Here is a 22317-nt window from a genome sequence, read left to right as displayed (position 1 = left end):
ATCTTTAGAATAAATGTTTTTTTTTAAAAAAAATAAAAGTGGTTCTGTAATTACTAGAATTTAAGAATGTGTTTGATGAATAACAGAGGGAATGGTAAGTGTAACACTGTTAAAATACAGGCAGTCCCCAAATTACAGATATCTGACAAATACGACTCTTAGTTACAACAGGAAGTGAGAGAAATCTACTCCTAGGAAGGGAAATTCATTCCTGTAAGGTGTCTCCACTGAAGCTTTATCGCCAACCGTTGTTTCCACGACAACCAAAATCCATTTGTCCCAGGGACAGAAAGTGAGGTGAAATCTTCAGAACAGAGGCACAGACAGCTAAACCAACATCCAAAAGCTAAAAAATGGCTGGAGCTAGACTTAAAAATGTACCTGTTCCAACTTGCATACAAATTCATCTTAAGAACAAACCTACAGAACCTATCTTGTCTGTTATTCAGGGACTGTCTGGAAAAGGAAATTACCATGAATGTCAAAAAAATGTTTTAAAAGAGTATAGTATTTAATGTTTTCTTAGTGTGTTTTTTATTTTTTGTTTTTAATGTTTTATGTTGTCTTGAATGCCTGTTGGCAGACAAGTACTTCATAAATATTGTACGTGTATATCTGTATCGATATCTATGCCTATAAGTACTGCAGAGACTTTTAAAGAGGGAGTTGGCCTTTTGGGGATTCCTTATATGTAAATAATGTCCTGCAAATACAAATTACTTCTTGGCTCATGGGTATTATACACTAGGTTGGGCTTAGTTATATTTAGAAAAGATCCCTTGAAATCAGTGAGGTTCAGTAATCCATGATCAAGAAATAATGTCAGTTTTAATGGATCTGCTGTAAGTGTCATTCCTCAGAACATTATTCTGTAAGAATCTACTGTTATAGTAAGTCCTTTCCCCTAAAATGGACTTTATTCCCTTAATAGAGTAGATTTCACTCTAAAAATCCCATTCTTAAAAGAAAAAAAAATGTAGTGATCATACCATTATGCGAGAGGTGACACCAATATATGAATAATGTCTACTTTATGCCTAGAATTCAGTATGTAATTGCCAAAGGGACTCGAGATAGAATTTCAATCCAGTAAAACAACCTGCCATTCTTGCTCATATGATTATAGAGCCGCAAGAGACCTCAAGGACAATCTAGAACAGTGGTTCTCAACCTGTGGGTCACCAGGTGTTTTGGACTACAACTCTCAGAAATCCCAGCCAGTTCACCAGCTATTAGGATTTCTGGGAGTTGAAGGCCAAAACATCTGGGGACCCACAGGTTGAGAACTACAGCTCTTACAATAAGGGATTTTGCCTAATTTTTATGTGGTTTCGCTATTCATCCAATCTGAATCCATTGGTTTGTGGAGCAGCCTAAACTCACTCCATCCATCTTATTCTATGTTCGCTATTAAATCTAGAGTATTTTATGTTTATCAAAATATATTTGTCTGTCTACAGTGTTCGAGAAGGGAGAGTGGAACATACACTTGCAAGAGACTTGGTTCCAGGTGATACTGTGTGCCTCTCCGTAGGAGACCGAGTTCCTGCTGATCTACGCCTCTTTGAGGTATATAATCATTAAATTCCAAAATAAACCAAAGTTTGAATGTAGTGATTTTACAGACAGCAGACAACGGCAGTAATGGGAATGAACTTTGCATTTGTGTATGTGCCTTCAAGTTGCCTGTTGCCTTACAGTAACTGTATGAGTTTCAAATAAATTTCGTAGGCAAGAAATACCCAAAGGTTGTTTTGCTAGTTACTTCCTTTGAAATATCAATGTTACACTTTTTAAAATATAAATTTAAAACTGACTTTAAGGGGAAAAATGGTCCAAGAGAAGATCTGATTTTGTACAAAACTGTTCTCATTTTAGTTAATTGCTAAGTGTTTGGCAATGATTGTATATAAGGAAAAAACCTAAAATTAAGACAAACCATATAATATTTTGTAACATCAATCATTCTTTGCCTTTCATTCATATCTAGTAAACAGTATTGTTGAGGACAAAGTGAAGAGGAGAGACACGTGTATCAATTTGAGGTTACTGAAAGGAAGGCAAGGATATCAAAAAATGTAAAATATTAATTAGGGCCCCCTGGTGGTACTTTGTAAATTCCTTTTGAATTTCCTTTCCTTGTTAAAAAGTATATTGGCAATTTTGTGCACATTTGTATTCATTCTTCATTGAAACAAAGTGCAGATAATGCATTTTCCCCTTTGGAATGAGTCTTAAGCTGATCATAAGGTAATACATTCAATATTGTTATCTTTTGCTTTCAAAGGCTGCAGATCTTTCTATTGATGAGTCTAGTTTGACGGGTGAAACAACTCCTTGCTCTAAATGCACTTCACCACAGCCAGCTGCTACCAATGGAGACCTTACTTCAAGAAGCAATATTGCTTTCATGGGGACACTGGTTCGATGTGGGAAAGCAAAGGTATTTTCCATCAAATAATAGTAAAATAACGAACCAGATTATCTGCAAAGAATTCTGATTGCTGCATTACAGATGCAAGTTTAGAGAACACATATCAAAATGAATGGAATTGAAGTGAATTGTGACTTTAAATCAGTGGTTCCTAACCTATGGTCCACAAGAACTAAAATATGATCCGTGGCCTCCCTGTTACTACACCGTTGCAATGAGCGACTGGTCTCATGAAATCCTCTTATAGTTCCAAGACTTATTAAATATGGTTTTCTGTGGGAGAGCAGATGGCGACGACTGGATGGCATATGTTCTGTATCAGAAACTAGAGCTGATGTGGTCTATCCCATGCAGTTTTCTGAATCAGCACCCCAAATAATCAAACTGAAACTAAAGTTGACCAAAAAGTGATTTGTGTCTCTGGTCAAAGTGGCCTCTGGTCAAGTGGTCCCTGCTCAAAAAAAGGTTGGGAACCACTACTTTAAATGTATGGAATCCTAATCTTTAAATGTATTTTATGGACAGTCATTGCAAATAATAGCATATTTTGCACATACTAGAGTTAGCTAGAGGATAAAAATTGGTTTACAGGCCGGTTTTTTGTGTGGTTGCTGGGAATTTTATGAAGACTACTGGAATACATCAACCTGGACCTAATTTAGCAAAATATTTTATGAGTTTAATCAAAATGCACTTCTCAGGCTCATTTGACATAGAGTAGTAATTCTTTAACTGTTCAGAGAACTTGAACATCTACTTATACACATTTAAAATATCGATGGACCATGGGTATTTAAAGAAAAACTGAAATCAGGTCACCATACATTTCATTATCTTTCACTGCTATGAAGAATTAAAATCTCTAATTTAATTCCCAGTCCACATTTGCTTAAATTTTGAATTGCTTACATTTTTATTTTGTAGGGGATTGTGATTGGAACTGGAGAAAACTCTGAGTTTGGCGAAGTTTTCAAAATGATGCAAGCAGAGGAAGTAAGTTGTTATTTGTGAAAGAGCAACATAAACATTCCCACTTCCTAAGATGATTTTGCATGCTTTAGTAACTTGAAATTGGACTCTAGTTTGCTACTACGTTTATAAAATGATCAGCCCACCAATGATCACACACAATAGAGGACTGAGGGGAGGCAGAGTTTGCCTCAGGCACATTACACACAAGATAGAGGACAAAAGGCAAACAGTAAGGCTTGGCCCAAGGCGAGGCTGCAAGGGAATTAGAGCACACCCTCAATCACAGTAAGCCAGACAGTGGAGAAAATCTCCACTGTATATTTTTATTTTGCCTTTGTTCCTTCCAAATATGTTTCAAGGATTACATTCACTTCCACCATTTTTTTATTTCAATAGGCCACCTCCTTTACGGGGATGTTCATAAAGCTACACAAAGACTTCAGTTGGAGTATAACAGGAAATGTTGCTTGTTTTGAACCGTCAATAAGCTTATTGGTTGCAGTTAACTTGTCAGGCGTTTCTTCAATACAGAGGGTTGTACTTATATTCTTGAGTTTCTTTAAACAAAGTTCCACACATAGAAATTCAAACAGGAATCTTTTAAAACCTTTAAAAATCTCCCATCTTTCCTTCACAGCACTCTAAACTCCATAGAGGCCCAAAGAGGTTTCTTTCTTATAACCCAAAACATTCCCAAAATCTCTTCCTTCCTTCCCTTCAGACTCCTAGCTCCTTCTTCATTCACCACCAAGTCCCTAACTGATCTTAAAATGGCTGCTGTCTTCTTTCTTTGGTTCTGGCTCCACCCATCTCCAGCTGCTGAGCTTTTCCCTCCAATTCTATCAGCCAATCAGACTGCACTTCTGCCTTAGAGACAGTCTGATTGTTCCACCCCCTCAGCTCTGCTTAACTTCAGCGAGCTGGGCCTGACGTCTGCCTTTTACACCACCCTTTACACACCAACCCTTTGGGATAGGCCAATCCATTTCAACATTCTTCAGGATACTAACATTTTTTTCATTGTTTGCACATGGAAACATAGTTAAGTGTAATGTAGAAATCTTTATAGAAATTCTACTGCATTTTTATGGCACATTAATAAGAATTTATTTATTTATTTATGACATTTATATTCTGCTCTTCTCACCCTGAAGGGGACTCAGGGCGGCTTACATAAGTGGCATTGTTTCATGCCCGAACAACAACAATTAAAAGCAGTCAACAATTTAAAACAACGTTAAAACAATATATGTAAACATTAGACAACTATTGTGCATATATCGAAAGCCAGATTATTATTGTGCAGATAATCCAAAGCCAATTCCAACTGTATTGCTCAGATAATTATTCTGGGCCAAATGCTCACTCCCAAAGTCAAGTTTTCACTTGTTTGTGAAATGACAAGAGGGAAGGGGCTGATCAAATCCCTCTAGGGAGGGAGTTTTGCAACCAAGGGGCCACCACTGAGAAGTCCCTGTCTCTCATCCCCACCAGTTGTACCTGCAAAGGTAGTGGGACCAAGAGCAGGGCCTTCCCAGAAGATCTTAACCTCCATGATGGTTCATATTTAGATATGTATCTGGTGAAGTGGACACAAGTCCATGAGAACTTATACTAAATAAAAGTTGCCTTTAAGATGCCACAAGACCCAGTTGTTATAGAGGACTACAATATTCCTCAAGTTGTTGCCTGCTGCTGTGTCTGTACCAATACAATTTTAGCCTGCCTTTTCATTCACAGACAACGGATACATAGTGTAATTTTTTTAAAATGCAGTATGATTTCTAGAGGGGTCATTGCACCAATATGTTGCAGAACACTATGGAAAAATAATACAAAATTGACAAATCAGTAGGATTAGTAAAACCTTACAGCCTTGCATTAATATTATCAAATATATTTTATGTTATCCAGGCTCCAAAGACACCTTTGCAGAGGAGCATGGATCTACTTGGAAAGCAACTTTCTCTATATTCCTTTGGTATAATTGGTAAGAAAACAAATGCTTTACTGAGCTTTCGTGTCCTTGCATTGTCTAACTGATTGTGAGAGCTGTGTGGATATTTGAACAAGGATTGACCTTTAAATGTTCAATTTGCTTTTATTATAGGCATAATCATGTTGGTTGGCTGGCTACAAGGAAAGCACATCCTCGATATGTTTACCATAGGTGTGAGGTGAGATTGTTTTGTGCTATAATATGTGACTTCATGAGCGCCAGTCTGAAAAAGGATTGTGTAGATCTTGTCAATAGGCAAAAAGAAATTAACATAATTTGTGTTAATTTCTTATAAAATTGAGTGTGCTACTAGAGGGGCTGGCTGCCAAAATAAATGTTATTGTTGCAGAGAGGTAGTTCCATCTGTTTAAAAACTATAAAACTGAGAGATGGTTTATTTTTAAACTCTTCAACAGGATTGCATGTAGGATACATAAACTCTAGAACAGCAGGGCAGTAGGAACACACTTCCATATCATAAAATCTGAAACAAGTTCAAGTATTATTATGCCATTAAGCAGGAAGGTATTTTCTATGCTGGGTCATTTTCCCCCTATAGGTATCAAATTATAAGTATTTGGATAGTAAAAGTCCAACTGTCTGTCTGGTGCTGTAAATAAATAATGGTCATTTTGTTCAGCTTTAAAGGTAACAGCTGTTTCACTTCTAGATTCCCAAAGAAGTTTTTGTGGCATCTTAATGTGAAGTTGCCTTTGATTCTGGTTTATTGCTCTGTGTAAACTATCTTATATGTCCCTCTTTTGTCATAAGATTTTTTTCGTCTTCTCCATTCTGCCTTCCATATACATAGATACACACTAACAGAAGCTGACTTATCGTTAGGGAGGAAGCTGAAATGTCTCATGCTCTGGCAGAATCTTTCACCTTATTAAGCATGTTCCTTAAGCATTTTTAGTATAGTTCAAATCCGCTTTATATGAAACCAGAAACACTGATCTGCTTGACCCAACATTGTTTGTATATTCAGTTTGGCAGCAGAAAACAATGCTCAGAAGAATGATTTATTAATAAAAAGGCCAGCCCTTTTTTATTTTGTTTTTTGTCTCAAATGCCTTCTATAAAATCGTAAAAAGGGAGACAATGCATAATAAAAACCAAAAAAACACATAATTTTCAAGTGTATAAAAGCTTTATTACATTTATACGTTGCCTATGTACATACTGTTTGGATTTTAACTTCAGAAATTTCTGGAGCTAATACATACCATTTATTAGACATAGAGAAAAATCATGGAAATGAAGACTAAAGATGGTTTTTCTTGTGTGTGTCAACAGAGGATCAGGAGGGGGAAATGAAGGCTTTAAAAAAATAACATTCAAGCACCAGACAAAGGGACCTGTAAAAAAAACTTAGCAAAAGTTACAAGAGTAGAATGAGGTTGTGATCCTCATTTTGGCTTCCCTGGTCCAAATATGTTAATTTCAAACTCCATTCTCTTTTCTTGTCAGAATACTCTCATCAATAATCTCTTCTGTAACCGAAAATATAAATTCTGTTGCAGAATTGTATTCCAAGAAATGAATTACTCTTTTTAAAATTTTCAACAGCCCTGAAGAAAACCTTTGAATCCATAGAAACACATTGGGCCATTTATTAATGCACAATAGATCATTGATTGCCTGGATACATGTTGCCTGTTTTCTGCTAATTCGTTTCCTTATATTTAGTTTTGGCAGCTATCCTTATGGATTTTCCTTATCCTACTGTTTATTGATGAGAGGTGGACAACTGTGGATAGTAGGCTTGGGGTTTTGGGATGGGGTTGGATTTTTAATGCTTGTTAATATTTTAATGCTTAATGGCACGAAGTGTTTAAATGTTTTTTAAATACATTTATATTTGAATGCACTATATTGTTTTAATTTGCATTGTGTCATATTTATTTTTAACCATCTTGAGTCCCTATGTCAGGAGAAAAGTGGGGCAAGGAATAAATGCAATACAATCTTCTAAACTGGAAATGCCACAGATTGTATATATGTGGAATTCCCACATTCATATATGTCCTCCACCTACCAGATTATGATGTTTCTGTAACATATTGGGTATATCCATGGGATACCTATTCATATAATATACTAATTCTGTTTGGCTTTTGATTTTAGTGTTTTTGATTTATTTATTTATCGTGTCAGGAGTGAACTAAACAGTTGTAGTGCATTAAAAACAAACAAACAAACAAAACACGAAGTTTGCAAGCTTGGTTGTTGATATGGACATACTAATAAACTAAGACTGTTCTATATTTACTCCTAAATATATGTGGTTGACGTGGGGAAGGTTTCATCACTACCTCCCGTAGTCTTTTTAAATATATGGTAGCTTCCTTTCTGTAGCTGGTTCATTTCTCAGTCTGTATTTCTGGCAAAGCTTTTATAAAATGATCAGCTGGAACTGTTGGTGATCTGTAATAGATTCACCTTAACGTCACCAAAACTAAGAAATGACTTTAAGGGACATAACATAAACAATATAAGAAGATCTCACAGAAGCATCAAAATGAGAATAATGTCGTTTGCACACAGTCTGGGCGAGCCATTTTTTTTCTTTTGCTGTTTCATAGGTCCTTTTTTTAAGAGTGCAAAATTGTTTGTGAAGCGTTTGTACTCAGTCCTACAAATCTTTGGTTCTCAACTTATTACATCTCACCAGTTGGTGTACCACACTGATAGAAATTGAAAGGCCACTTTTTACAAGGACTTTGATATTTTTACAGGCATTATTTTACTATGTTTATTGTTTATGAGACATTTTCAGGATATACAATTCCTAAAAGAGTAATGCTGACAGTAAACATGGACAAGCATTTCAAATTCTGAATATGTCAAAAATGATAGTTATATTCTTCAGTAGATTTTCTTTTGCTACATTACTTTTAAGACAAAGCGTTAATGCCATGTCACATATACAAAAGGACCTGGAGATGGACGGAGCCTAACTTGTTAATAATTGCAATGAAACCCAATGCTCCAAAATTTTCAAGATGTTTACTGTGTTGTATGTACCAGTTTGAGAAGTAATGATACAAGTAACACATTTTCTATGTTTCATATGTACACACAACTTTGAAATAAATAATTGAAACATTTCCTCTTTAAAATTACAGTTTGGCTGTAGCTGCAATCCCTGAAGGGCTGCCTATTGTTGTAACAGTAACATTGGCTCTTGGTGTGATGAGAATGGTTAAGAAACAGGCTATCGTCAAAAAGCTACCAATTGTTGAAACACTAGGTAAGGATAACCAAAATGTAGAGATCTACTATCCATATCTATATCACTATATAACCCGTCTCTCAATCTCTGAGGATGCCTGCCATAGATGTGGGTGAATACTTCTGGAACATGGCCATATAGCCCAGAAAACTCACAGCAACCCAATAATAAAACTTTATTTGTATACCGCCCCCTTCTCCCCAAAGGGATCCATGGCAGTTTCCAACATATAAGGCACATTTCAACTTATTAATGTTGATTGTCTTGTCTTGTCTTGTCTTGTCTTGTCTTGTCTTGTCTTGTTGATAGCACTAAACCATCCATTTAAAAATCAATACTTGCATGTATTCTAGCCTAAAACTGAAAAAGTAGCATTTGTTAAGGGACTCTGTGGGACTGCAGGATTGTATCAGAACATACACTAAAATGGGGCTTGTAAAGGAGAAACAGAATTTAGATATGCCTGCTTTTTTTGACTTGTAAATATGTTTCCAATCCCAAAGATTGTATGGTGAAATAATTTTGCTTAAACATGCCATAATCACTGTATGATAACCTCATTCTTTTCAGGCTGCTGCAATGTGATTTGTTCTGATAAGACTGGTACACTGACAAAGAATGAAATGACTGTTACCCATATATTTACAGCAGATGGACTGCATGCTGAGGTATGTAATGAATAATAGGTGATCATATCTTTCTTATTTACACATGTAAATACAACAATGTTTCTAGAGCAGCCATGGCCAAACTAAGCCCTGCAGGCCAGACACTGCCCTCTAGGGCCTTGTGTCCACCCTCAAAATTTTCCCTGTGCTCTGGGCATAAGGATGTGGCGGCCCGCTGTATCCTTATGCTGAAAGGACAAGGGAGGAAGGCATACCGTGGCTAGGAGCCACTGCATGTCTTCCTCAGGCCTCCTGACATAAGGACAGAATGAGCGACCCTGTGCTGATGCCGGGAGGAGGCAGGCGATGGGCGGAGTGGGTCTGAGCCATATTTTCACTTCTTATTACCTTTTCTGAAATATTAATACTGTGCAAAAGAAATAACTAGTAAGCCACTTCTAAATGATGTTTGCCCTGAAAGCCCTACTATGAGATGTTCTAAAACAGTGGTTCTCAACCTGTGGGTCCCCAGGTGTTTTGGCCTACAACTCCCTGAAAACCCTACCAGTTTATCAGCTGTTAGGATTTCTGGGAGTTGAAGCCCAAAACATCTGGGAACCCACAGGTTGAGAACCACTGATCTGAAAGGAAGCCAAATTGTCATCTGTAATGTATTAACGAGGTTGTGTGTTACTGTGACAAGTTCACCGATATTTTCACAGAAGTCTGTATACTTTACTCCACATCTTTTGATTTCTGGAGATCTTATAACCATTTCTTTATTTGTTTTTTAAAAAATTATTACCCCACCCCCCGCCTTTAGTTAAAAAGACTCTTAGAGTGGTGAATTTAACCATCCCTACCCTAAGGCTTGCAAACTGAACTGCACCCAAGGAAAAAAAGAAATGGGGATTTACGTTTAGAAGTGGCTTGGTCCTGGCATATTGAGGTCAACCTGGCTGCTTTTCTTCTATCTTTGTTGTGAAAGCCATGCCAGTTGCAGTCCGAAGGGACTAGGGCCCATGTAGGATAGAGGTGCTTTTGGATGTTCATCATTTTTCTCTGTAGACCAGGCTTTGGCTTTTGTGGTTTGAAAAGGTTCTTTAGGAGCATTAAGGATTACTATTTCACAATCAGTATCTTCTGATTCCCTGCCCTCTTATCTCAGTTTGAAAGATGTGTGTAAGTTGCTTTGTACAATAAATATTGTCTGTTTTGTCCCAGGTTACTGGAGTGGGGTATAACAGGTTTGGAGAAGTCATGGTTGAAGGTGATATTGTTCATGGATTTACTAAACCGTCTGTTAGCAGAATTATTGAGGTAAGATCTTGAATATAAATGCTCTTCCCACCTCCCACAATATATAGACATCTGTGTATTATTTGAACATTATTTATTTCCCATCTACAGGCTGGGTGTGTATGCAATGATGCTGTGATTCGGAACAACACTTTAATGGGAAAACCAACAGAAGGGGCTTTAATTGCACTTGCAATGAAGGTGAGTGGCATGTTGTGACATGCAACAGAGTCCTTACTGGTTTATAAAGACAGGGTTTTTGGGATGTATTCCAAAGGAGTAGGAGGTTTGTAATACCTTTCTTGTGGTGATTTGTTAAAGTAGAAACAATAATTATTGGGAACCTTGAATATATTGTAGCCTTGCATATAGAATAAGGAAAATAAAAAAACTGGATGTGCTTTGTTTCCATGTGTGGGCAATCCTGGAAAATGTGCAGTGTGTAGAATAAATGAAATAAGTTGGAAACTTACTGCAGTGTGAATTGGATCGGAGTGTGGCTAGGAAGGTAGAGTTCAGAATGTATTCAACCAAAGATATAGAATGAACAACCTGGAGTAAGCGGAATGAAAATCTCTTGTTTGTTGTTCAATCAGCATGAAAATTTTCATCTGACCCACTTTCAGTTACATTTCATTGGTAGGAGTTTGCTCTAATGAATTTCAAGTCTTGTCTTGTTTAGGATTGCAGACTTACTTGGGAATACCATTGATCTTATTGACGCTGCTGATAAGCCTGTGTATGATTGGGCTATTTGAGCATTTTGCCTACATTACATAATAAGTTGTTATTTGTATCTTGTATAATAAATCCAGCTGTAAGGGTTGCTGTGAGTTTTTTTGGGCTGTATGGCCATGCTCCAGTAGCATTCTCTCCGGACATTTCACCTGCATCTATGGCAGGCATCCTCAGAGATTTGTTCAGAGGTCTGTTGGAAATGAGGCAAGTAGGGTGTATCTATATCTGGAATGCCCAAGGTGGGAGAAAGATCTCTTGTCTGTTTGAAGCAAAGGTGAAGGTTGCAATTAGCCAGCTTGATTAACACTGAGTAGCCTTGCAGCTGTAAATCCTGGCTGTTGCTGCTTGGGGGCATCCTTTGTTTGGGACGTGTTAACTGGCACTTGATGGAGCTGTCTGGAAATACCCTGTTTCTGAGTACTGTTCTTTATTTACTGTCTTGATTCCGAAATTTTTTCAGAGCAGGTCCTCTGTGTCAGAGGTTAGGAAAGTGTGTCCCTTCAGTTGGTGCTGGACTGCAACTCCGTTCAGCCCTAGCTATCACAGCAGATGCTGAGGAATGCCAGGAGTTGGTAGTCTGGCAACAGCTGGAGAGTCGCATTTTGCCCTACCCCCCTTGTCTAGCCTTCGTTAGAGTGCACATTGCCTGCTGCTCCATTGCTGAACTGTCCTAAGTGGATTGACTACTCTGACCCTGGAATAATATTTAAGATTTGACAAAAGAGATTCTATACTGACAGTTACAGTGAAAGCAATTACAGTTAATAAAATTAATAAAAAGTATATTGTGAATGCACTTGAAAGTAAGCTCCATTAAAACAAAGCTTGAACTAAATGCACAGGTCTATGTAAAATGGATGGGATACATGCCACTAAAAGAACAAATGAGGACTTGCAGATCAATATTCATCCATGCACTGGTAGATCTACTACTGCAGGGTTGGTGAATTTGCTCTTGACTTTCTCATCACTCCTCCTGCAGTTGCTCCATCTTGAATGAGAGCTGTCCTGGTGCAGGGCTCTCTCCCTTCAGAACTCCAGCAAAGCTCCTGTCCACCTCTGAGTGGCTGCGGGAGATGTGCTAACATTTGTGGTTGAGTCACTACCCCTTTGCAGTGCATTCACTCACTGCCCCTGCTCATACATCTGAGATAATTTTATTTTTAATTTAGTATTCTACAGTAAAGTAATATCTTCTTTTTAACCACGGTTTCTGTCAGAACAACTGACAGTAACTTAATTATGAATGCTACGAATATAAAGTAGGAACAAGTGAACTAACTGGCACTTGTTCTCCACTAAAACGAAACAACTTAAGATTGATTATATACATATTTTAGCTACAGAAACCATGGGTTGAATCAGCAGGTGTTTTTTTCCCCTCACAGATGGGTTTAGATGGAATTCAACAAGACTACATAAGAAAAGCAGAATATCCTTTCAGCTCTGAACAGAAATGGATGGCTGTTAAATGTGTACATAGAACGCAACAGGTATACAATTTTCTGCAGTATTACTTCAACAAGGTTCTTGTGGGTTTTTTCGGGTTTCCTATATCCCGCTATATCCCAACATTTTAATGTGCAGTGACAGGGTCTGCTTATGGAGAGAGCTGCTATAATTTCAAATGGAAGACACAATTGGGATCCGCTGAGGTTTGGCCCATGTGGCCACGCTTTAGCACAGCAGGTTAATCACCAAGCTGCAATAAATCTTGCCAACCAGAAGGTTGATAGTTCAAAGCTTGGGTCAAGGTGAGTGCCTGACTTTTCAGCCCTGTTTCTGCCAACCTAACAGTTCAAAAACAAATATGTGGGTCGATAAATAGGAACTGCGTTAAAGTGAGGAAGTATTTTAGGCAAGGCGTTTGGATCAGAAAAAGGAGGAAGTTTATGAACTAATGCTCTTAGGCAAGGAGATGAAGCGACAGCACCCTCCTGTGGCCAGAATTGGGCACAGCCCTCAAAGATGCCGAAAGATGGGAAAAGCCTAAATCCATACCTTTATCTGTTGTCGGCCTTGTCATTGTACAACTGGCATGGAATGTTTGCTGTATATGTATTCTGTGAACCACACTGAATCTCCTTCGATGTGAGAAAGGTGGAAAATAAAAACTGTAAATAATAAAAAATAATAAATGTGGATACGTAAAATCTGTAGATGTTCAATTTCCATTATATACAATGGCAAAATAAAATGGCATCCCATGTGTAAAATGACAAACTCAAACTTTCCCTTTGGAATTGTTTTTGGGGAAAATATTTTCAAACCATGAATAGTAAAATCTGTGTATATAATAAATAAATAATAATAAACTTTATTTATATCCCACCACCATCTCCCCAAAAGGACTCAGGGCAGCTTACAAGGCACTTCTACAAGCGCAATATAACATACATGGTACATGAGTATAAGAGGGCCAACATACTAGAATAGCATTTTCTGCACTTGATAAATACCGCTTTTTAGAGAATTAATGCTTTTTGACTTCTCAAATCTTAAAAAACATGCTGGTAACCAGTTTATCATGTAAATATTTTTAAATATATATATATAAGCCTTGTTGCAGATGCAACATAAATAAAATGTCAGCATGTAAAGAAAATGGCTGTTAATATTCATGTCTTGTACCAACCCATACTTGCAGGGTTTTCAAGTATCATTCAATTGGATGATGGAGCAGTGTTTTTGCTGACTCTATAGTCACAGAACAATCAAGGAAATAACATTCAGACTCTTTCCCTCCCACCAAGAATGAAATTATTTGGTTAATGCAGTAAATTATATGTATTGTGGTTTGCTTTTATTAGGGCATTGATTTATGTGTTCATTAGAAATAATTATTGGCAAACTAAAAAAGCTTTGAAGTTATGTAACGATGGAGCTGAGACAAAAGGACAGAACACCATGAGCTAAAAAGCTTTTTGTTTGTTTTTTGTTTTGTTTATTAGGACAAACCAGAAATTTGCTTCATGAAAGGTGCTTATGAGGAAGTGATTCGATATTGTACAACATACAATAGCAAAGGACATAACTTACCTCTTAGTCAACAACAAAGAGATCTTTATCAGCAAGAGAAAGCATCTATGGGCTCTGCAGGACTTAGAGGTAATACCATATTCCAGTATTGTTGACACAGCAGCAAGAGCAGCCTTTTTAAAAAGTTCATTCTGTGCTCAATGTAAACTGTTCCAGTTAAACTGTGAATAAATCTTTGTATTCGTTCCTATTTCTTTGATTTGTATGGCTTTTCAGCTGTATGGACAGTACTATTTTTTTTAAAAATTAAAAAGCATTTGTCTTATTAGATTGTAGTATGAGATTTGTAGAACTGAAAAAAGAATGCATTTAGTTGTTGTCACTTAGATAAATAACCCAATGTTAAGGAAACTGGTCCCTCAAACCTAGAAGATAATGTCTTTGGGCGGACGGACAAGATTTAAATCAGTTATGCTTAATGAGTGAAATTATGTTATTTTCAGTAGGAACAAAGGGCTACTAACATCCCTCACATGCCTACTCAGAAGTAAGACCCATTGACCTCAGTATGGCTCACTTTGAGAATAGCGAATATATGCTTGCAACCTTACTATGGTTCTAATTCAGGATGTAGAGAGCAGATATGAACTCTTAAAATATAAGACGAAAGGAGAATCTATGCTACTATTCTGTTGCCACAATCCCTGTGTTGGAGAAATACATTATATTTATTCTCTGCCATAGGGTCAATTATGTGGGAAGACCTGTCTTTCCTGTACAGTCACATAGAGAAAATCTGTGAAGTTACCATATTGCTGTGGGGGTGTACTATAGATGTATTTAGTAAGCAGTCATTCCAAAGACAGGGTAGCTGTATAATTCTGATGCTTCAAATGTGCTTGTAAACTTGACAGTAAGTGCCTTTCTGTCTCTTCATTTATTTCAAAGTTCTGGCCTTAGCCTCTGGTCCTGAGCTTGGACAGCTGACCTTTCTGGGTCTGGTAGGAATAATTGATCCTCCAAGAACTGGTGTAAAAGAAGCCGTGACAGCACTTATTACTTCAGGAGTGGCAATAAAAATGATCACTGGAGATTCACAGGAGACTGCTGTTGCCATTGGTATGACTGGACTTTTTGTTCCTGCTGTGGAAAACTACGTTAGCAGTTGCAGTGCAAATAAATCAATGGAAAATGAGATCTTTTCACAGATTTATAATGGAGACTAAGATCCAAAGAGCCATCGGAGCAATTCTATGAATCAGAGGGGGGCATTCAGTTTCATTTGCCAAAGAAAAAGCAGCCCATAGCACGTAGGAAACTGAGGACATATTTTAAAGCAATCTCATATCATGGAAAACACTCAAAGAATAGCTCTCAGTGTGCTTGTGCAACCCCTTTGCATGACCCAAAGCAGCAAAATGAATTTTGTTTTGTGTTTTAAAAGGTTTTATTCGTGACTTTAGGAAACAATATCAAGGTTGTTTCATGTTTTTGGACTGAAACAGACAGAGATAGTTTTTTTCCCCTTTTGTCTTCTGCACACTCAACAGTAATTAATATAATTTTGATGTCTTCTGGCAATGCTTCATCTCTCACTTAAACAAAAGCTCATTTTCTTCCTCGAGGGAAGAGAGCATGGTTATGATGGGTGACTCCTCCACAAACACATTAATAGTAGGATTCAAAGAGGCTTCTGACTTACGCTGACTGTACCTGTCTTCTCATTATTCACTTGTCTCCACTGAAGCTTCAAGGTTGCCTGTGGCTCTTATGTCAAACTTGGAGACTATTTCAGAAAAGTTAATATGAGAGGACTCAATTTCAGTCTAATTTTCACAAATGAGAGGGCAGCCATTTCGGCGGAAACTAAAAGCCCTTTTGAGCATTTAATGAGAACTCTCATCAATCATAGTCCAACAAAGTAGAAAGAACCTTCATGCTGAATTTAATCCTCCCCTTGCAAAGTAGTATACACAACTTCTACTCATTTGTCATGCTTCTACTAGCATGTAACAATGAATATATAATACAGATACTAACTCAGTTCTGATGTTGAAACTGTCAGAAATATTAAAAAATAACTAGATATTTTTAATTACAAAAATGTGAGTCAAGCACTGAAAGAGTTAGTAGGTCAAAGCCCGTTAGAGTTAGTGGGCCAACGCTAGAGTCGCCCTGAAGAGAGTGAGTAGGTCAAATCCTGTTAGTGTTAGTTTGCCTTAGTGAGCGAACGCCTCAGTCTGTGTGAGGAGACTTCTTTGTGAGGTAAGCCTCACAGTATAAGGAAGACCTGGTATGAGAGAAGCCTCATGTTTAAAGCCCCAGTATGTGAGCTGCTGTGTCTAAAGCTTCTATGGATTTGTTTATTTATGTTATGGAAACGTTGTTGTAAATAGTGCAACCATATTATTCTACTGCAAAGAAAAGCCTCCTATGGAAGAGATAACATTGGTCCCTGTGTTTTTGTTCTTTTTATCACTTTGGGCTACTGGTGCTGTTTCACGCTGCTGCTGATAAGCTACTCTGCTAGCCATTTATGAGGAGGGTCTTTTGTTATAAAGCCCGCTCGCCCAACGGAAACTGCAGAAAAATATTTGAAATCGTAAACATGTACCCTAAACCTTCCTGTCATAAACCAGAGGGAGGAACATTGGTAACTGTGTAGTCGCTGTACAGATGTTCATTGCCATTTTAATGTCTCAAGTAATAAATTACAATCTAGAATTCTTAATTGTACTTGCGCATATAATAATAATAATAATTATTATTATTATTATTTTAGTTCTCGTGGTTTGAGGCAGGTTACAACATGGATAAAAATACACAACTATCTAAAAACATTATACAAAATACACACATTAAAACATATTTCTACAAAATACATATTAAAAAGCACAAAACAAAGATTAAACATAAGATGCAGGTTTAAAATTCGTGATTAAAACTGCCTGGATAGGTCTGCCAGAAGACATAGGTCTTTAGATGGTTTGTACATTCTGAGAACTCATTTAGTTGTTGGAGTTCTTCATTGTGCTCCATTGTATTCTTCCACATGAAAAATGATCTGTTTCCTTTTTTTCTTTCTAGCTAGTCGTTTAGGATTATATTCCAAAAATTCTCAGTCAATCTCTGGTGAAGAAGTAGACACATTGGATATACAACAGCTTTCACAGATAGCACCTAAGGTTAGTTTTCAATGGAGTGGACATGAATAAGTGGGAACTGTGTTAGAACTGTGCAATAGACACATTGGATATACAACAGCTTTCACAGATAGCATCTAAGGTTAGTTTTCAATGGAGTGGGCTTGAATAATTGTAAACTGTGTTATAAGGTTTTAGTTCTTTATAATTACTTCAAGAGCCTATTGAAGTTGCTCTGAATAAACATTAGTAATATTTAATGCATCTCACTGTGGATCTTTATTAATTCACACTTTCTTATACCACCATCAAAATAATTTATTGTACGGGCCTAAGGCCAAGACAAAAAGCACCACATGCTCACAATAGTACCCTCGGAGCAACAGGCACCAAAGATACTAAATAGAAACCATAATCATGCTCACACATGGAGCAAAAACAACTCAATTAATAATAACTAAAATACATTTTGGAAGAGGGTCCAGTTAACCCTTACAGTCTCTTATAAAGAATTTCTTATAATAAATGCCAGATTAACTTATTTCTGTAACAGTCTTCTAGTCTGGTTTATGTGTGAGCATTCTCATTCATGAGAACTTTGCATTTTGGCAGAAAATATAGAAGTATTTTAAAAGAAGTTGGGATTGTAATAATATAAAAGCAGTGGGCCTTTAGATCTGAGGGCCTTGACAAGTGCCAGATCTTGCTGTCATTTACAGAGTAGTTTTAAGCAGAATAAACTAGGATACATTCAATTAAGACATATAACTTGCAATTTTTAAACTCAAGTGTTACTGTTTTCCAGGTGGCAGTGTTCTACAGAGCCAGTGCTAGACATAAGTTGAAGATTGTTAAGGTATGTGTGTGGTTTTTTAGAAATAATATACAGTAACCAATTTTTAAATGATTCAAGAATTTTAATGGTCACAGCCCAATATTGAAATGAAAGCAATTAGGTTTCTTCCAGAGGAAGCCACTACTAAACCTTAAGTGATGCATTACTTTGAAAATCAAGAAGCACCTGTATTTTGTGTGGTGCTTTGCAGTTTGTTTACATATAACCTTGGAATATATGGTTTAAGATAGTGTGAAACATTTATATATTTAAACATTATATACATTTAAAATAATGAAGTTGCATGGAGAAGCAAACCTAGAAAGAAAGAATCATCTGTTTGGACTAAAATAGAAAACATGGTGTCCGATTATGAACATTTTTAAATTTATTTATTTATTGTTCAGAAGTGAATTGAGGGTGCAGTTGTAATGTATTTTAAAATACAAAGTTAAAAACTTGGCATTATACTAAATGTCCTTTGACCAGTAGCTGACCACTTCGAGTGCCTCTGGTGTTGCTGTAAGAAGGTCCTCCATTGTGCATGTGGGAGGACTCAGGCTGCATTGTTATAGGTGGTCTGTGGTTTGCTCTTTTCCACACTTGCATGTTGTGAACTCCACTTTGTAGCCCCATTTCTTAAGGTTGGCGCTGCATCTCCTGGTGCCAGAGCGCAGTCTGTTCAGCGCCTTCCAAGTTGCTCAGTCTTCTGTGTGCCCAGGAGGGAGTTTCTCATCCGGTCTCAGCCACTGATTGAGGTTCCGGGCTTTACGCTGCTACTTTTGGACTATTGCTTGCTGTAGTTCTCCTGCGAGTATCTCTGTAGATCTTAGAAGGCTATTTCCTGATTTAAGGCATTGGCGTGCTGTCTGATATCCAAACAGGGGCTGGGCTGGAGATGTCACTGCCTTGGTCCTTTCATTATTGGTTGCTACTTCCTGGCGGATGTGAGGAGGTGCAATACTGGCTAAACAGTATAATTTCTCCAGTGGTGTTGGGCGTAGACATCCTGTGATAATGCGGCATGTCTTATTAAGAGCCACATCCACTGTTTTAATGTAGTGAGATGTGTTCCACATTGGGCATGCCTATTCAGCAGCAGACTAGCAAAGCACAAAGGCCTTCACTGTGTCTGGTTGTGATCCCCAGGTTGTTTCAGTTAACTTTCGTATATACGAGTCAGCTTTCTTGGACATTTTAAAATGTACAAGAGTATTGTCCCTGTGGGTTAGCACATGGGGATAACTCCATTGGTGATAGATTCCTCCTCCATGGTGTCCAGAGAGAGAGCGCTTTTGCAGGTATATTTTGTGAAAGGTCATCTATGAAGTGTTTGCTTTCAGTAAGAGACAAATTGTATTTTTTCCTTTTAGTCATTACAGAATAATGGTGCAGTAGTTGCAATGACTGGAGATGGAGTGAACGATGCTGTGGCTCTGAAGGCTGCAGATATTGGAGTAGCAATGGGACAGACTGGCACCGACGTTTGTAAAGAAGCAGCTGATATGATCTTAGTGGATGATGACTTCCAGACAATAATGTAAGTTTAGTTTACATTCCCATTTTGTATGCTAACAGTTGTATTGTCAGTTGTTTAGTTTAATATATATATATGCCATGACATTAAATGTTTAGTTCCATCCATCTCTGCCCCTGAATTTCACAATCAAATAAGCAGATTTATTTTCATAAATGCATGTCATGAAGGAAGAGCCCCCTGATGGTGCAGCAGGTTAAACCACTGAACTGCTGAACTTGCTGACCAAAAGGTTGGCGATTCAAATCTGAGGAGCAGAGTGAGCTCCCATTGATAGGCCCCTCTTCTGCCAACCTAGCAGTTCAAAAACATGCAAACGTGAGTAGATCGATAGGTATGGCTTCATGCAGTCATGCTGGCCATATTTCTGTAATGCATAAAGCTACTCAGGCTTACTGAAATACAACTTCTGCCAGAAGTTGACCCATAGAGTTAGAGATTCCTAGAGAGATTTTACTACCATAACTAAATCTACAGAAGATGACAAATGCTAAGGGCCAATTGTAACTTGTTTAGCAACAGTGAGCACCTGCAGCATCACCTCTATGCTGTCCATCAGTTAAATTCCAAGTTGTAGCATATAATTTAAAGGTACATGTGTAACTACAGATGTAAAAGATTGTTCCGATGCAAAATAAATATGCTGTAATGTCTCAAACTAGAAAGGAATAATCACTGAGTCTGCCCACATCATATGGCACAAGGAAGTAATCTTTGGATTACATTACCAACAGTCAGTTTCTTTTTCAAAAAGCGTAATGGTGCCCAATAAACTTGAATCATCTTTTTGTGTGTGAACAAAATGTACCTTTAAGCCTAAGGAAGGTTTAGATAATCAAAACAAGGGTAGTTTTCCATGGGAGATATTGACTATGTTTGTAACTATTGATATTGATCTGAACTAATTTTTCTATTGATTATTCTTTTAACTGTTCTGCATTTGTATTGTCGAAGGCTTTCATGGCCAGAATCACTGGGTTGTAGGGTTTTTTTGGGGTTATATGGCCATGTTCTAGAGGCATTCTCTCCTGATGTTTCACCTGCATCTATGGCAAGCATCCTCAGGGGTATCCTTACTACCTCTGAGGATGCTTGCCATAGATGCAGGCAAAATGTCAGGAGAGAATGCCTCTAGAACATGGCCATATAGCCCGAAAAAACCTACAACAACCCTGTTCTGCATTTGTTTCTTTCCTCTTTTATCTGTAATACATTTTGTTGTGAGCTCCTGGATTTTCACAGCAAAAAAGTCATGGTTTTTTTTTTAAATAACAGTTTGGAGAAGTAATATGGACCCCCTTCAAGTTGTTCTTTCTGTATTCCTGTTATATTAAATACATTTTCAGCATGCCATCAAACCATCACACCCTTTTTTCTTTCTCTTTCTCTTGGTTCTTGTTTTTCAGGTCTGCCATTGAAGAGGGTAAAGGGATTTATAATAACATTAAAAATTTCGTTAGATTTCAACTTAGCACGTAAGTTCTGCACTGCAATGTCTGAAACTTCCTATTATTAATTCTGCTTAATTGATTAACCGCACCAACATTGTTTAATTTAGTCGAATGATAATGAGCCTGGCAGTCTCCAAATGGCACACTATTTACCACACAAGCACAATTGCACAGGCTTTGGTAGGCATTGTAGTATTGTATTAACACATAAATTAAGTGTCACATCTCAGAAATGGCTTATAACTAAAGATAACAGAGCAAAGTATCTTACTTACCCTTTACTGCATGAAATAATGGAAGTTAAATGTTTTTGTCTTGCGACAATCAATCAATGATTTATTACGGTCTTTTTTTTTAGTTGCAAGTCATGAAGCGATGAGATTAGAACTAATCTCATCACTCCATGTCTTGCGACTAAAAAGTACAGGATATTCAAGAACAAGTTAAAAATTTTTTGACAGTTGTTACTATAATGGTGCCCTTGACTTACACGTGAGGTTGACATATATATAAGCATATATGGTACTTATATATAGGCACATTATTTTTTAAAAACATTTTAAAGCAATCTTTTTACATATGTAGCAAATATCGTAGGTAACATTCCTGTTACAATAGGATAAATGTCGTCTGTAAAAGATATCACAGCCCAACAACAAAATTTTTGGTGTCTTGGTTTTTAAAGCTTTTTCCTGGGGTTATTTAGGGTACTGATTCAGAAAATTACATTGGACAGGCTGCACCAGATCTAATTTCTTAGATACGATTATCATGATTTATTATGAGTGAGCAGTTGATGCCCATAGAAAATGGCATATGTTTTGTATTTTAAAAACTAGAGCTGATAAGGGAAATCTGGCGCTATTTTTAAAGTCAGCAGGTCAAATATACCCAGAAACAGGTCTAATATTTGAGACACCAAAGTGTGTGTTAGGCAGTGTAGGAGTGATTACTTTAATGGTGTCTCATTGGGCATTCAGGTTTAGTAAATCCAAAATGACAACTGATGCTATTTGCATTGTTCTGTCAGATGGACTTTTGGGATGCCCTATAAGCTAAACTACTGTTTTTGTACTAATTAGATAAT

General features: G+C 37.2%; 1 protein-coding gene across 3 annotated transcripts in view; it reads left to right on the top strand.

Annotated features, from left to right (window-relative positions):
- Positions 1-22317, top strand: part of ATP2C1 (ATPase secretory pathway Ca2+ transporting 1) — a 53010-nt gene that overhangs the window by 23618 nt on the left and 7075 nt on the right. For all 3 annotated transcript variants that reach the window (XM_060781823.2, XM_060781821.2, XM_060781822.2), the window contains 16 exons: positions 1461-1569; positions 2288-2443; positions 3359-3427; positions 5321-5396; positions 5517-5583; positions 8534-8658; positions 9211-9308; positions 10473-10568; positions 10659-10748; positions 12674-12778; positions 14237-14393; positions 15213-15383; positions 17352-17449; positions 18213-18263; positions 19616-19782; positions 21186-21254. In XM_060781823.2, the coding sequence (XP_060637806.2) occupies positions 1461-1569; positions 2288-2443; positions 3359-3427; positions 5321-5396; positions 5517-5583; positions 8534-8658; positions 9211-9308; positions 10473-10568; positions 10659-10748; positions 12674-12778; positions 14237-14393; positions 15213-15383; positions 17352-17449; positions 18213-18263; positions 19616-19782; positions 21186-21254 (1704 nt within the window). The remainder of the gene's footprint in view (positions 1-1460; positions 1570-2287; positions 2444-3358; positions 3428-5320; positions 5397-5516; positions 5584-8533; positions 8659-9210; positions 9309-10472; positions 10569-10658; positions 10749-12673; positions 12779-14236; positions 14394-15212; positions 15384-17351; positions 17450-18212; positions 18264-19615; positions 19783-21185; positions 21255-22317) is intronic.

Source organism: Anolis sagrei, chromosome 6 (genome assembly GCF_037176765.1).
Source record: "Anolis sagrei isolate rAnoSag1 chromosome 6, rAnoSag1.mat, whole genome shotgun sequence".
In the NCBI taxonomy this organism is placed as follows: domain Eukaryota; kingdom Metazoa; phylum Chordata; class Lepidosauria; order Squamata; family Dactyloidae; genus Anolis; species Anolis sagrei.
The sequence above is the reverse complement of the archived record's forward strand: the minus strand, read 5'-3'. Positions and strand labels throughout refer to the sequence as shown.